General features: G+C 43.0%; 1 protein-coding gene across 1 annotated transcript; it reads left to right on the top strand.

Moving 5' to 3' along the window:
* The first annotated feature begins 5,223 nt into the window (after positions 1–5,223).
* LOC130744166 (uncharacterized) lies at positions 5,224–5,559 on the top strand. The gene has a single exon (XM_057596355.1). It carries the CDS (start codon positions 5,224–5,226, stop codon positions 5,557–5,559), a length of 336 nt encoding a protein of 111 aa, XP_057452338.1.
* The last annotated feature ends 11,382 nt before the right edge of the window (positions 5,560–16,941 follow it).

Below are 16,941 nucleotides of genomic sequence, written 5' to 3'. Positions count from 1 at the left end.
GATGGACACGATGCAGATGATGTTAAGCTCTTCTCCATCACTGTCGTCGAAATCTTCGAGCATGTCTTCATCCTCATCTTCGACAACATCCTTCCCTTTTTCCTTAGCTGGATTTGGTGGTACGGTTGTCCCCTGTTTGATGGCGTGGTCCAGCTGGTTGATAATCGACGCCACACTAGGTTCATTGCGAGAGTTGTCTTCTGGCTTTATGTCCCATAGTGAACGGAACTTGCCACCTCTTTCCCTCTCAGCTTTCCTTTTCCTCAAAAAACGCCTGAACTGAGTCCTGGTCTTTTGTTCAGGAGCATAGTAGTTCCCAGAGCCATAGGAGTAGCTTCGTGACACACGGGAGTTGTTGATGTAAGAGGATCCCTGGCCTAAGTCGATTTTCTGCCACTTAGGGTATGGTTTTGGCCTTGGAGGCGCTGGCCCGAACCATTGGTTTCTTGGCAATCCAGCATTGGGGAGGTAAGTTTTGTCTTTATTGCTTGCTTTCTGGCCTTTATGGCCATCGAGTTCCTGGTCTCTCTCGACCCACTCCTCGTGAGGGTACTTCAGTCTCCTGGATACAGGAGCCTTCCTCTGATAATGCCTTTTCATTTCTGAATCTTGATAGGCCTTGGCTGCGGATTTGTCGAAAACAGCGCTGCATCGAGGGCACAGCATAACTTCTTTCTCGCCATTTTTGCTGCGGGATAGAAACTCGACAAGGGTTTCTCCAGCCTTGGGGTAAACCTCTTCCAAGTTCACTTCTTTCTCAACCTCTGGTTCTTCGACAGCTATGTTTTCTTCTCTTACTTCTCCCAGCGTCAAACCCAGACCCAGCTTTTCGGAAATGTCGACCATGCCAATGTAGAAAGGCTCTACATAGTTGGCCTCAGCTATCTGCAGTGGATCAGAGTCGATCTTCATTTGACTTTTGGCTTTTTCATCATACTTGAGTCTTCCTGAGTCCAATGCCCCCTGCACAAGGTCCCTGAAACGAACACATTGTGAGGTCCAATGACCAAAAAAGTTGTGATATTTGCAATATTTCTTCCCTTTCCTTTGTTCAGGAGAAGGAAGTTTTTGGTCTTTAGGGACCACAAGCAAACCATCAGACACAAGTATATCATAGATTGCATCGCATTTGGCCACATCAAAAGTATAAGTTTTCACAGCAGGAATCGTGTTCTTGGGGTTTTCCTCCCCAAGTTTGTTTTCACGTGGTTTCAATGCTTTACAAACATAAGGATCCCCTGGCTGAAGTTCAGCCAGATTGACGTCATTCAAATCGACGTCCGCAGGGATTTCTCGATAGACACATGGACTCTGACCTACTGAATCCGCATCTATGTACGCTACCTTCTCCTTCTTTGGCCACTTAGTAGTCTTGGCCCTTTCCTCTGACTTTTCGGCATTTAGCAATTCGATGTGCCTCACTCTATCTGCGAGCAAAGACATATCTCGAATATACTGAGTGTCGATCTTCTTTCTAATAGAATACTCTAGACCACCAGCGGCTAAGACAACTAGCTCGTGTTCAGGGACATGGGTGAAACATCGAGATTTAAGCATCCTAAACCTGTTTAGGTAGTCATCAATAGGCTCTGCTGGCTTTCTTTTAACACTAGCCAGGTCCTTCAAACTTACTTTGCACTCTCCCCTAAAGAACTGTTCATGGAAAATTCTTTCCAACTGGGCCCATGTATGGACTGACCTAGGAGCGAGGGTGGTAAACCAGGTAAATGCATTTTTGGTTAAAGAACTCGGGAAGTACTTCATTTTTGAATTCTCATTGATGGCTAAGTCTCCTGCTTCGATTTGGTACCTGGCTATGTGTTCTACCGTGGACTCTCCTGAATCCCCCGAGAACTTAGTGAATTTGGGGACCTTCCAGCCTCGAGGAAGTTCTGATTCGAGAACCTCCTCTGTAAAGGCTGACACAAAATGGGGTCTATTCGCGAAACCCACGTTGAAACCATGTTGGTTCAACAATTTCTCCACCACAGCAGCAACATTTTGGTGCCCCCCAGCGTTCTGGTGTCGAATTCTTTCTAGCACACCATCAGCGTGTTCTTCCCTGTTTACCATATACACATTTTGCAATGGTGGCTGCACTGCCTCGTACAAAGGGTTTGCCCTCATCTCTTGGTGTTGCGGCGCCTGATAGCGTACCGGGGCAGGGACATGGTTAGGCAACGGGATTTGGTTAATCCCTGGTGCCGGTTGGATTTCGACTGGTGCCCCCAGGGCTGTCGCCAAACGATCCATCTGTCGTGCCAAATGCTGATTATTGGCATTATTATTTTGGAGCACAGGGTTGATTAGCTCACCTATCTGTCGAGATAACATGTTAACCATTTCATGGTTACTATCATCTACTTGCTGCCTAATGGCTTGAAGTGAACCATTATTCATACCTGTAGATAAATAAATTTGTGAACTAGATCCAGGAATAGGGGGACTAACTCGACTTCCCAAGTTTAGCATTGTTCCATTTGCCCCAAAAGGGGGTATGCTGAATGGGGGAACATTTTCAGGGAACGTCGAATACGTGCCTTGTATGCCTTGCATCATAGATGTAGGCATACCATAAGGCATGTCCCTCGTAATCGTTGGAACGATTTGTGCCTGTACTGATGTAGATACAGGCATTTCTGCAACTGCAGAAATTGCCACGTTCTGGGTTGGCATACTGGTGCCATGCCCCATTCCAGTAGAAACTTCTTCATTATTGTTACCGCTACTTCCCCCAGGGCTACTCTGATTACCCACGTTAGATCCTTGAGGGGAGGTTCTTCCTCGATTACTTGCCATACTCAAAGTCTTACCACTTCTCAGGTGCATATAAATCACAATCAAGGCAAGTAGCAAATACCAAATAGCATGCAATAAACCCAAACACACAAAATGCTTCTGTAAAACTTAGTTTTCACAAAAACGGTCCCACTGGGCGTGCCAATTTGTTTACACGGATTTTTGGTAAACAAATATCCTCTTAGTTCGACTAAAGGAAGTTTAGATTCGGGGTCCTTTTGAGAAAACGCTTTGCCAAAGTGTAGTGTGTGAACGAGTGTATTCTCGACAACAATAATCAACTCAAACGAAACTGGACTTTATTGAATATGAGTCGATTACAAAACAGTCAAGCAAACTAAAATAACATGAAAGCAAATTTCGACAAAACAAGCTACACACAAGAACTGGAAATCAACAAACTAAGATGCAGGGAAATTAAAGCGTTGGTTCTGCAACATACTCCTCCATCATCACGTTTTGCTCTCGAAGTCTCATTGATGCGGACGTTTAGAGCTTTTGGTGAATTTTCAGAGTTTTTAGTCGGGAACCTCTTCCTCTGCTGCTGCTTCCTCTATTTATAGTGTTCTTTCTGCCCATGTTCTTGGCGGTTTTTCTTGGATGCACGATGGCTTCGTGGGTTTTGAATTTTGGCGTCGTACCCCACGTTTAGCCGATGGTCTTCGCGCACGTGACTCTATTGCCACGTGGATGGTTCTGAGTTGTGGGCAACCGTTGCTATTCGTGGCATCGTGGGTGTACGCACGTGCTTGTAGTTGCTTGTTATTCGGTAACTGCCTCTTCCATTAAGATGATCGAGATTTCTTCATCTTCTGAGTGTGTCGAGTTATGGCTTTTACTAACTTGTCTTTGAGGGACATCGTGTGCTGAGTTGCCGGCTTCGCCAAACCCTTTCTGTCGAGAAACCACTTTTGCACCATGGTGTCGAGAATTGTAGTACTTGTAATTTTGGCTTAATACCCGTCATATCATATAATATATCTCTTATTTCGCTTTGTCTCATCTCATTTTCACTTACTCTTCCTTTTTATCTCTCTTCTCTTTTCTTACTCTATCACTTATCATATCTCTCCATTAGGTGGAGGTGCAAAGGTGAGGATATCTCTCTTCTCTTTTCCATCACATCACTTATCATATCTGTTAATTATCTTTCTTATCTTTAACTCTCTCTCTCCACTATGTGGAGGTGAAGAGGTGTGAATGATTCATTTTCCTTTCTCTTTCATCTATTCTCATAAAGTATAAAATACAAGGGAGTTGTTATTGAGACACTCCTGACATCTATTCAGACCCCATTAATGTGCGTAAAGTTTGAAATGCCTTTAACGAAAAAAAAAATTAAAAAAACTTTTACCTCCATCCTCACATTCTCTCTCCTCTTTCTTCTTCAACCCCCCCCCCACCTCTCTCTTTCCCTTCTTCTTAAACTTCCATACTCATGCCCATAATAGAAACCTCTCTCACCCTCCCCCAACTCCTGTCGCCGTCCACCACAACCGCCAACGCCACCGTCTGCCGTCGAAGTCTGGTTCTTCGCCGTCGTCACCAGTCACCTCGCCTAACCGGTCTCCTCCATTTCCATGTCTGAAGGTTAGTTATCGGAATTTCCCGATCTTGATTTCTCACACTTTTTAAGAGTGTTACTATCGCATTTTGTAAATAGCGTTATTGACGCACTCTTTAAAGGCGTCAACAACGCACTTTGGAAGTGCGATATTGGCTTCGCACATTGAAACAACGTTTACGTCGCACTGTATAAGTGCGACTTGAACGCACTCTCAAAGTTGTAGTACACAATTGTTGTCTGCTTTGCTTACTGTTTGTTTTCATGTTTTGAGTCATTATAGAACGAGTCTCCTTAAATCATATGAAGTGGACATACCTGATGGAAAGGGGGAAGAAAAACAGTTAGCCAATGTAGAGGTTGGAGCTGATGTGCCAATTGCCGCCGACTACACTCAGCCATTTACCACAGATAAGGTAGCTTTGTATTCATGTACCTTCACTCATAAGTAATTGTGAAATGTACTGGATTTATATGTGATACTTGTATGTGTGAATGTGTGTAGGTTTTTGCTAATCGGGAGGAGGTTCTGGATTGGGTTCGGAATATTAGAAGACAATTAGGCTTTGTGATTATTATAAAAAGGTGTGATTGGGGAAGCAAGGGCGCCAGGAATAAAAGTAGGCAGCTGGTTATATTGGGGCACGAGCAGGGTGGCAAGTACATTCAGTACAAGCCTGAGTTGAAGCAGAAGGGGAAGAGCCAAAAAATGTGATTGTCCATTCAGGGTCAAGGCGAGATACACATCAGAAGATGGTTTGTGGTGGTTGACTGTAGTACGTGGATACCACAACCATGAGCCAGTCGGAAACCTACTGGGTCATGCCTATGTCGGTCGCCTTACAAGTGAAGAAAATGCGATGGTGGGTCAAATGGTTAACAACAAAGTTAAGCTAGGTATCATGTTGCTGGCATTGAAGAATGTCGACCCTCAAAATCTGACTGCCATAAGGCAAGTGTACAATGAGCGAATGACACACATTAGGGCTTTTTGGGGAGCTTTAACAGAGATCCAGCACGTGATGAGGTTGTTGGAGGAAAACAAGTACACGCACTGGTCTAGATCTGAAGACGGTTCAACTATTATTCGCTTTCTATTCAGGGAACATCCAGTTTCCATCCAGATGTTTAACCAATTTCCTACTATTGTCTTGATTGATAGTATGTACAAAACCAACAAGTATAGGATACCATGAGTAGAGATGGTTGGTATGACATCAATTGGATACACATACACCATCACTTTTGGCTACATGTGCAATGAGCGTCAACCGGAAGTTACATGGGCACTTCAAAAGCTGAATAGGTTGGGAGGAGAATATGGCAAAGGTCATGGTTACTAACAAAGATTATGCTTTGATAAATGCAGTTGCATCCACAGTCTCTACAACTACTCACTTGCTATGCCCAATTTCATATTGCTAAGAATGTGAAGGCGAAGTGCAAGCTTACTATCCAACCGAAGAAGTTGTGGGAAGAAGTCGGGGACAGAGTAATGTCATGTATTCAGCATCGGCGTAGGAGTTCAATGTGAATATGGACTTCTTGTGTTCACTTTGTGGGGAGCACTCTGAGTTCATGCAATACATCAAGAATACTTGGTTGTCGTTTAAGAACAAGTTTGTGAAGTATGCTATTGATCGTTACATGCATATGGGAAACACAACTACAAACTGGTACATTATTGAAGGTGCACACGCAAAACTCAAAGTGTGCATAAAAGATAGCAAAAGTGACTTGTGTGCAACTTGGAGTGCAATACATAGGTACTGTAACATCCTGATTTCTGAGTGTCACTTTAGTAACTCAAAATTAAAAGCTGGTATTTTTTTTTCGTTTTTCTTTTTAAAATAAAAGACTTTCAAAAGTAAAGACTCAACCCAAATACATAAACTAATGTACAGTATATTTACAGCCCCCATTGTAATTAAAAGTCACGTCACGAGTAGCCTCTAGTGACGGAAAGTAATGGAAAGTAATGCCCTCAGGCAATAAGTATAGACCCAAAATCAGAGTGATAATTTTATAAATACAGTCCACCAAATGAAAGTAAGTTAGCCCAAAATGGCCTCTATGAGACCCCCCTACGTCCGACAAACTCCCTGTGATCCTCATGGAAGAGAACCACAAAAAAAGCTAATAGTCGGGGACCTACCCTGCCCCAAAATGAGAAATGATAATCAGAGCTGCGACACGACACCTACTCTAACCCGTAAGGAAGCGTGTCTCTCAATACTCATCCTCCTCCTCCTCGTTGGCATAGTCATCATCAGAGTCAGAATCCAGGACAATCAACTCTCTATTCACATCTATGACCTCTCTCCTCACTGTCCGAGTCACTGACTGTTCACGTATGAACTTTGAGTCAGTAGACCAGTGAAAAAGACTAAGTTTGTTGCTCAAGTGAGAGAAAGATGATCTATAAACCTACAGAAGACCCCCTTTTATAGTGGGTGAGTCTCTAACCCTAGCCATCATTCTCATTACACAATCCATTGACTGAAACGGCTAGGTCACACTGATCGGGGTGGGCTCATTGACTCTCCCGGTGGTCATGCTCTGATTGCGAGTCTTATGTGTTGTGATGGTGAGTCTTCCGTGTTGTGATGGTGAGTCTTCCGTGCTGTGATTGTGAGTCTTCTGCGCTGTGATTGTGTGTCTTCCGTGATTGAGGGAGACTTGACCGTAGCGTTGACTCTGCTGTGAATCGCGGAAGAGTGAGTCACGGATCTGGTCAAAGCATCATGTCTGTGTTGGCTCTAGAGTATTTCCGGATGGATGGGCTTCTTGAAGTAACCTGATCGGAGTCAATGGGAGGATAGAGCTTGCTTGGGTAGGGACCAAGCGGCAGGCCTCGACATCCGACCAGAGTCGGAAGAGATATTGAGCTCACTTCGGCAGAAAGACGAAGCTCGCTTGGATTGAATCCCAGCGGCAAGGTTCGACGCCTGACCAGAGTCAGCGGAGATGGAGCTCACTTGGATTTGAACCAAGTGGCATGGCTCAACGACCGACCGGAGTCAGCGGAGATAGAGCTCACTTGGTTTTGAACCAAGTGGCATGGCTCAACGACCGACCGGAGTCAGCGGAGATAGAGCTCACTTGTTTTTGAAACAAGTGGCATGGCTCAACAACCGACCGGAGTCAGCGGAGATAGAGCTCACTTGTTTTTGAAACAAGTGGCATCGCTCAACGACCGACCGGAGTCAGCGGAGATAGAGCTCACTTGGAGTAGATACAAGTGGCAAGGCTAGTCCTTTTGCGTTTGAGATTTTTCATAATATGTGCCTCATAAAAACAACTTCCCCCGATAATGGGAGAGAAAAGAACATTCTCTACTTCATTCAACAGGAAACAAATGTCAAATACAGAAAAACTGAAACAACAAAAGCTTAGGGCGTTTTAAAGTCTTGAGCACTATCTGTAGTAGACCTACAAGTTGTTGGCATTAAAGATCGGGATATATCACAACCTGCTTGCGTAGGTGAGCACGACTGTCGGTGTCACGAATGGAGCTCCTCCTTCCAGATTTGGCAACGAGGAGCCTTCAACAGAGTGAACGCTTAGTCCTTCCGTCTTATCCAGACATTGCTTCTCACCGCGTTGATGTGTCGGCCCGGACTTTTCTGGTCTCGACCCTGGGCATCTTGGCGAAGGTTCCCTTGCTCGGTGGGCGGATCCGCCCGCTTGGTGTGGGTGACAGGGTGGCGAGCTATTTACTCCTCGCCTCGGAATGCTTTCAGACGATTGCTCTCCTCTTGGGCGATGAACAGAGCTGTCCGTATGTGAATTTCATCCAATGACTGTGCGTGACAGATGGACAGGTCCCCATTGAAAGGACTCGCTGACAAACCATTTTAAAACGCCTCGGCACAAATTGTCGGATTGTCATATCAGTGTTTCTAGCCTATATGAAAACATTAGTGAACCTAAATAGGTAGTCCTTCAATGTCTCACCTGCTTTCTGCCAGATGTTGAACATGAGGTGACTTGGTTGGCTTGCTTCGCGGAATATTGAGACAAGAAGCGTTATGAGAAGTCGCTGAAGGTCACGATCGACTGGTCTACTAGGCTCGCAAATCATGTTAGTGCCGCCATTTTTAGGGTTCCTGGGAACATCTTACATTTTAGCGATTCGGTTGCGCCGTTGATCAACATTTTGGTATTGAAGACGGACAGATGTTCACGGGGATCGGTAGTTCCAACATAAGAGTAGAGGACTAAAGTCCTTAAGTTTTCCGTTATCATGACTGCCGCGAGGGCTTCTGAGAACGGCTAGAATTCGATGACCGACTCAGCTTGAAAATCGGTTGCCTCTGATCCCTTGTGCCACTTGTGCCTGCAACGCTAGGTTCTGTAGGCGGAGCTCTTCCAATCTGGCGATCTGGGCTTGCATCGTCTAGCTTTGCTACTGCCATCAGGGCAATCATGGCCTCCTCCGTTTGTGGAGTTGGGGGAGTCGAGCCATTAGAGCCGGTGGCGGTGGATCTGGTGTCTACCATTCTCCTTCAATGTTGGTAGCAAGACAAGTACTCCTTGAGGACACGGGAAAAGTTTTACCGAGGCCCCACGGTGGGTGCCAATGTTCACGTATGAACTTTTAGTCAGTAGACCAGTGAAAAAGACTAAGTTTCTTGCTCAAGTGAGAGAAAGATGGTCTTTAAACCTACATAAGACCCCCTTTTATAGTGGGAGAGTCTCTAACCCTAGCCATCATTCTCATTACACAATCCATTGACTGAAACGGCTAGGTCACACTGATCGGGGTGGGCTCATTGACTCTCATGTTGGTCATGCTCTGATTGCGAGTCTTCCGTGTTGTGATGGTGAGTCTTGCGTGCTGTGATGGTGAGTCTTATGTGCTGTGATTGTGAGTCTTCCGTGATTGAGGGAGACTTGACCGTAGCGTTGACTCTGCCGTGAATCGCGGAAGGGTGAGTCACCGATCTGGTCAAAGCATCATATTTGTGTTGGCTCTTGAGTATTTCCGGATGGATGGGCTTCTTGGAGTAACCTGACTGGTTCGGTGTCAATGTCATGTCCACGCGGTCCAAGTCTTAAGACGGATGTGTCCTTTGGAGTGGTCTGTCCAGCCTAGTAATGGTGTCTCTTATGGTCCAAATCGCAGAGCGGTCCACTGACCTAAAAACCCCTGTCTCTGCATCCACCACGCTGACGAGCACGTGCCCCTCCATCACGTGGACCTAGGGTACAACGCGATAGCCACGGGAGGAAGTAGATGCCCTGAAGCGAATGGTAGGAGCAGTGTCAGACTCCTCCTTCAGCTCAACAAGCCTAGAAGAAGACGCGGCGTCAGAACGATCAGCGGCGGCGGGAGAGCTCGACTCAAATGATGCTCCATCAGCAGCCTCATCCTCAGAAGGATCATCATCGTCAGACGACGGTGGTGGTGGTGTTCCATACCAGGTCCACAATTCATAGTGGGTGGCAGGTTAAAGCTCACTGAGTAGCGTCGCAATACTCCTTTGGTCAAACGCTCAAACTCATCAATCTTGTCCTCCATGATCCTCCCCATATAGATCGCCCGGTGACTGGCGGGGTCAGTCACCCACGTGGCCGAGCTAGTCCGGTCCCACATCTCATACCTGGTCTCCCCCCGAGGGGTGAACCACCGTAAATCAATCTATCATCGACATCTGGCAGCAGGCCGACCGCCCAAACACAAACATACACACAAAGCCAAGGCGCTAGGGTCAACTCACAGAATAGTGTATATTATACAAACACAGATAAAGTAGATGGGGATAGATACTTAGGTTCAATAGGCTTTTCATAGCATGTAAGTATCATATTCTCCAAGTGCAATAATAATAAACATTTATTGACAGCTCAACAAGTTATCAAATAATATAACGATGTTCAATAACATCAAATCATCAAGTCATAAATGCATGATGATATGCAGTGACATGCTGCAAGAAATGCTTCGGATAGATGAGCACCATCGAGTCAGTCCTAACACTTCCCTAGTGTTTAACCATTTCCGCTCGGACGTCTTTTACACTAAACAAAATGTAGTCAGATCAGTCGTAACCCGCAGGTCTGCCATTTTTGTCTGCTACTAAGAAACACTCTCGGTGTTCTTATGTGAATACCTGATATTATGATCATTTTTGGATTCACTGAGGTCCGATATCCCATTGCATTTAACCTCAAAATGTATGAATGATGCAATATGATTAGCCAACCAACGTATCGACCTCACCCGACATTGTGTTCTAGCTAATATATTGTCTCTAAAAATACCCTAAGGTAAACGTTGATTCTGCGACAAAATTGAAATCAAATAATAAAAGGGTGCAAACACCCTTGACGACTACTCGAGCCATCCAACTCATCCATCGGATGGTAAAAAATGCTTAGCGAGCAAAAGAGTACCAATGTACTTGGAAACTTATTAGTTTCCCAGCTTATCCTTTAGATAGCCAAAGAACAAACTGCTCATCGAGCAAAAGACTACCAACGTACTTAGAAACTTATTAGTTTCCCCGGCTTATCTTTTAGATAGCCAAACAACAAAACTGCTCATCTAGCAAAGTGCCAAAGTACACAGGGTTTCCCTAAACTTGGATCACCGACACTTCTCTTTTTCCAAAACTTATTTCCAAGCCCTAAGCTTTCTTCGGATACTGTTATCATTATTTAAAGTATTCGGATTTTGTTTAGTGTATTATGAATTTCTTTTGGAAAATAGTTTCCATTTCTTTTTGTCTCTAACTCTATAAGTTGAAAAGATCCCATCACCCCAAGTAACTCCCTGAGAAGGTCTCGATCCACTAAAAACGATAAGGGCCCGAACCTCGGTTCGTCCCATCAAACATTCTCCCAAAATCTCGTCACTAGTATGACATAACTTCCCGTTTCCCCACACTCTGACGTTCAACAGATATATGTATAATTGCACAACATAGTTAGTACAACCCAACAAACATGGCACATATATCAACACATCCTATGATTAACCACTTAGCACGTATAGCATGTGATCAATAGAAATAATCAAGCAATAACACAAATGTCGGCCAAAGCCTCAGAAATTGGAGACACACGTCTCTATTGATTTACAACAGCCAAAGCCTCAGAAAACATTTTCTAGATCAGCTTAATCAATCATAGGCATAAACAAATAGCAAGTCGAAGTTATCGATGCCTAAGTCATTATCTAGTAGAGTAAGTTGCCCTCACCTCTGGGTCGTCAAGTTTGACTCGGCAGGGTTCTTTCACTCAATTCTCCCACAACTCCCAAGGTTTCCACAAACGAACCTTTTGAGAAAACATAGCAGAATTCAATCAAAACAAGTCAGTATTAACCGAATAATATTTACTAACGTTAGACGAAGCATTATAAGCTCTAGAGTACGATAACCTAACACGAGAAGATGAGTTTTCGCGAAAAAGAGAAATTTTCCTCCCCTTGGAGGTGCTCTCGGCCGTGACACTGAAAATAGTAATCAAGCGCTTTTTCTTCGATCAAACTTGATTCCTAGGTTATCATGGGTCGTATCTAGGGAAAATTAAAGCTCGAAAAAATTATCGGCTCGAAAACTAAAATAGGGGTAATTTGTTCAAGGTTTTAGGCTCAAAATTTCAAAGTTGGAATTTTGAAAAATAAAATTAATGAGATTGTCAACAACAACGTTTATAGCAACTAATCCTACTGACGCTAAGCTAAGTCGAGAGTTTTTGATTCAAAAAGAAAACCCTCTGAATAAAAATGGGTATTTGGAAAGTTTTCAACTCCTACGACGATCCGACGAGAATCGACAGACATCGGCGGCGTAAATATGATTTACGAATGGTAGGGATGAAGTTTTGAAAGTGAAATCGAGTTATTTGGACACTTTTACAAAAGGCTCAAAACTTTGAGCACAGAAAGAGATGTAGAAAAGTGACATAATTGACGATCAGAGGTAAGAAGTAGAATCCATACCTCGATGCCAACAGGTAGCAACTAACAGCATGGCGATCGGTCAAGAATCGGCGAAAATATCTTCTCCCCCTTCTCCTTCCTTTCCCGCGGGTTCAATGGTGAAGATATTTTGATTTTTCTAGCTAATTATAGGAAAGGGAAAACGCGGGAAAATGAATATTTTGCGATTCCGATTTTTCCTGTACATTCCTCTGTGAATTCTAATTGAGATTCTGGCGATAGTATTCCAGAACTCAAAATAGGTTTCTTGATTTGAAGCAAACGATCCAATAACGTTATGAATCGATTTAACCCGAATAACTACATTTTGCAGTTTACGTCGGATGAAGAAACTTCCTTCTGAAGAAAGATTGCAACCTATGAAGGAAATAAGTTAGCACGGATGGAAACTTTGTTTGAAGCTCCGAATAGAAAAAGTCTTCATCCAGGGTTCATTTTAAGGTTCTTGAAACGTTAGAATTTAGTTTCGGCGAACTTTCGAAAAATGAAACCTATCGTGTGTACAGTCCAGGGTTTCGTATCGAAACACTAGTCATGAAAAGGATAAAGAGAAATTCTTATATTCCTCTGAAGATTTTGATTTTCTCTTATACAGCGCTTTAAGAGCATATTAGCCTTTTAATAACGTTCTCGCCCTAAGGCGGAAGTGAATATGGCTCATGCTATAACTTATAACGACTATAGTATTATTCTTAGTCATTCCTGAACTTTCTCCTTCATTAAATCATCCAATTCAATGAACACTTTTTCAGGTTCCCTTCACGATACATCGAAACCTAAGCGTGAATAGGAATTTAATTATTTAATTCTATAACTAAAAACCAGGGTCTTACAGGTGCACACTTCTATAACATACCAGGACTAATGTTGCTTTTGAGGCCAATATATTCATAAGAGAACATACATTCAAGGAGAAGTTGTACGACAACCTGCGTGGTGTAGTTTAAAGATATGCACTTATGTTGATCGCAAAGGAAAAAACGCGTGTTAGTAAATGCGGTTGTACTATCAAGAGGACGCACGACCTCCCTTGTTCTTGTCAGCTTGGTAGGATAGCTTCTATACCATCTTTGGAAGTGGACCAACATTTGGGATTGAGCATTGCGACAGAGTTGGCGGTCATATCGAAGATTTTTGAAAATGCTACTGTTTCAAGAAGACAAGCTATCAAAGAGAGGCTTCGGGAGATTTCCTACCCAGATCATACTTCTATATGTCCCCCTCCAAAAAATCTGCCTACAAGGGGGGCGGCCCAAAGAAGCTAAGGGTTAAACAAGACGGAAGCCTTCGGGTTGGGAGCATGTTGATGCACTGGTTGAGTCCTTGCAAGCTAGCAACTCAAACCTTCCATACATTAATGTGCCTAAGGGCCGCGCTACAAAAGGTCCACAGAAACGGAAGAGAATACCCCCGAAACAATCAGCAGCCAACTTGCCTCGGTTCCCCTAACCGCCCCCGAAACCCAAAGTTTACTCTGCCAACTACATTCAAGAAGTGTCTGAATTCCTTCGTGATTATGTAATTGACATTGTGAATGTTGATGATGATGATGGGAATTGTGGCAATAGATGTAATTATTTGTTGATGGGTATGGGAGAAATTAATTGGCGTGACGTGCGGCAAGCAATGATAAAAGAGCTTACATCGCAGAATGCAATTTATCTTGATTTGTATACCACCAAAAAACATTACGAAGAGGTACTACAAGCCTTGCATCTTGCTCTGAAGGAGATTGCAACAGAGGAGAAGTGGTTAAGCATGTCGGATATGGGACATATTGTTGCTACGATTTACCAGATTATGTTCGTGGCCTTGTTGTTTAAGGGGTGCGCCACCTACTTTCCTCTCACCGGTTCAGTGCCACATCCGTCAGAGCACCAGATAATATGTTTACTCCTTGTCAACAACCACTAAGTGAAGGTACTGTTCATTATTACGTTTACTCTGAATTTACATTACAGATCATTATAAGATACTTAACAATATAAATCATCATTTAGTAAGCGCATATGTCAAGTGACTTACCTATGCCAATCACTAATCTACAATGGCGTTATCATTGTACCGTTAACGCTCGTGGTTAGGAGCGACCATACCTGGATCGCATGGCTAGATTCGAGGAAATTCTTCCGGAGCAAAACACACACGTACCAAAGAGCGATGAAATCGTAATCTCACAGATGACTAGCTTGGTTGACCTTATGTTAATGTTGTAATAGTGTAATGTTATTGTTGTATTAGTTGTAATGCAACCTTGTAATATTAGTGTAATGTAACCTTGTCCGAAATTCTTTAATGGTAATGTAATGCTTTTGTTTCTGTTTCAATTTGTGTTTGAGTATCTATTTTTGTTTTGTTTGTGTTGTTGTGATTGTTTCTTTTCGCACTTTCCAAGCGCGTGAACAACAGACTTTCAAGGTGCGTTAACAACGCCTTTGTAAAGTGCTAGTTTTCCGTCACACTTTGGAGGTGCGTCAAATTCGCACTTGGTCAGTGCATAATTATCACCTATGACCTTGGGTCAGGCTTCTATTTGTCATTTATCGCACTTTCAACCTGCGTTAATAACGCACTTTGGAAGTGCGTCTCTTGTGCCTGTGCTAAGTGCGCTGGGAACGCACTTGGAAAGTGAGAAAATACTCAGAAACAAGAAATAGAAACAAAAACAAATATGGAACATGAACATAAAAATAATTGGACAGAACATTTGAATCTTTATTTCTAATTTTTTGAAGATATATTACAATAGTTCAACTCATATTTTAATCTTCCTCTTCTCCTGGTCCTCTTTTTCTTATTTCGGTCCTCTCCTCTTCTTCAGGCCTAGTGCAGAGCCTAGATGTTTCCATCTTCACAAACGGACTCCAGAGAGCATTCTCTACTAGAGTATGGTGCCATTCTATTTAGCTAGTTTGAGTACTCCGAATACCCAAGGATGGTCTCCCCTACATTAGATACTTTGGCACTCTGAATTTGAATAGTCACATTTGGAGTACTCAAAGTAGCTAATGTTGGGGATAATACCCCCATCATCCCAACCATTCAAAACCCCAAACCATAAAACCATAAGAGGTATGAAAAAGGAAGAATATAAGCAAAAGAATGAAGAGAGGATTAGTGTAAAAAAGAAGGAATGGGAAAGGCCTATTTATAGAGCCTCAACTAGCTTAGGAATTAACAGAATTTCATAAGAATTAACAGAAGCTTTGGAAAAAACGTAAACATTTAATGGCTTTTACCGATTGTTTAAGTAATGGTCAAAGACCGGTGCGTTTCATACGCACTTTCAAGGTGCGACAAGAACACACATTCAAGGTGCATCGCCATCGCACCCATAAAAGTTGGTTTAAAGTGCGACAGACATGCACGTGCAGAGTGCGTTCGAAATGGGTGTTTTCGGGTTTCTGAATTTTTCTTGGGTCTAAATAGATGTCGGGGGGTCCGAATAACAACTCCCAAAATATAATATGTGACAAGGGATTATTATTCTTTAATAATGTAATTATGATTGAAAATAGTAGTGGACATACAATACTTTCGAACACCAGTCTGACAAATATTATCAGTAGTTTTTAATTGTGGCAAAGGTTTGAATAGATTAATGATCTTTAGTAATGTGTATGTAGGACGAGTATAAGAAGAATTATGTATGTCTATGTATTATTACTTTTGTTTATAATGTTGTTATATTTGTTTATTTTAAAGATGTTATATGTGTTTGACTCTCAATGTCATGAGAAATTTGGCTTTAGATATTTATGGCCTTTCTCTCATTCTCTACTCATCCTACTGGGTTGGTAAAATAGCTTTGGTTTGTTGAACCAACCCATTTGACCCGCCCTTTTGGTAGATTGGGCCGGGAAATTCAAAATGAACAACTCGTTTGTTGCCAACTTTCACAACCAACTTTTTTTTGGGCCGAGCCACCCATCAGACCAGTCATTTAAAATAAATAAATAAATATCATTTAGCGCTTACGTTGTTTCATTGCACGTTTTAAAAAGAGGGAGAATTATTCAAAGCTGTGTTGAGTTCCCACGTGATGTGCCTCTTTCAATGACTTGGGACTACCGCTGTAAGTGGGAATCTTTTTTTTTTGGCCAAAGGTGAACGTTTCATTGATAACATGGGCCAGGCCCATAACCCAAAGGGTAGTACAACTGGTTGGGCAAGCCCACAGAGAATTACAAGTTAGTTTCTTACACTTGAGCACACGACTCTTATCTACACCTAACTCAAACTTAGAACTAGGAGGTTAATAACAACTACTTGCAAAAACAAACAGGTCCAATAGCATTGAGCCCATGAAGACTGGGCCAGACAAAACCTAGCCTTCAGGGTCTCCAAACTCTATCCAGGGTAGCGGAACAGTAGCAGTGGTGGGGGGATCAACGGCGACTCCATAGCTCAATTCCAAAGTAGATCTGCTGCAAACAGAAGTGGAAATTTGATAATCACAGCTTTAAATGTCACTTCTTATACCTTGCCGGCTCTGCCGTCAGCAATCTCTGCTACAATGCTATCATCAACATACGCGTTGAACAACTTTAAGACAGGGGCAAGCCCCGCAACAAACCAGATCTGGAAGAAAGAAAGGATGAGACCCAGATACTGTCATGAACAATGG

This window comes from Lotus japonicus, chromosome 3 (assembly GCF_012489685.1).
Source record: "Lotus japonicus ecotype B-129 chromosome 3, LjGifu_v1.2".
Taxonomy (NCBI): domain Eukaryota; kingdom Viridiplantae; phylum Streptophyta; class Magnoliopsida; order Fabales; family Fabaceae; genus Lotus; species Lotus japonicus.
The sequence above is the reverse complement of the archived record's forward strand: the minus strand, read 5'-3'. Positions and strand labels throughout refer to the sequence as shown.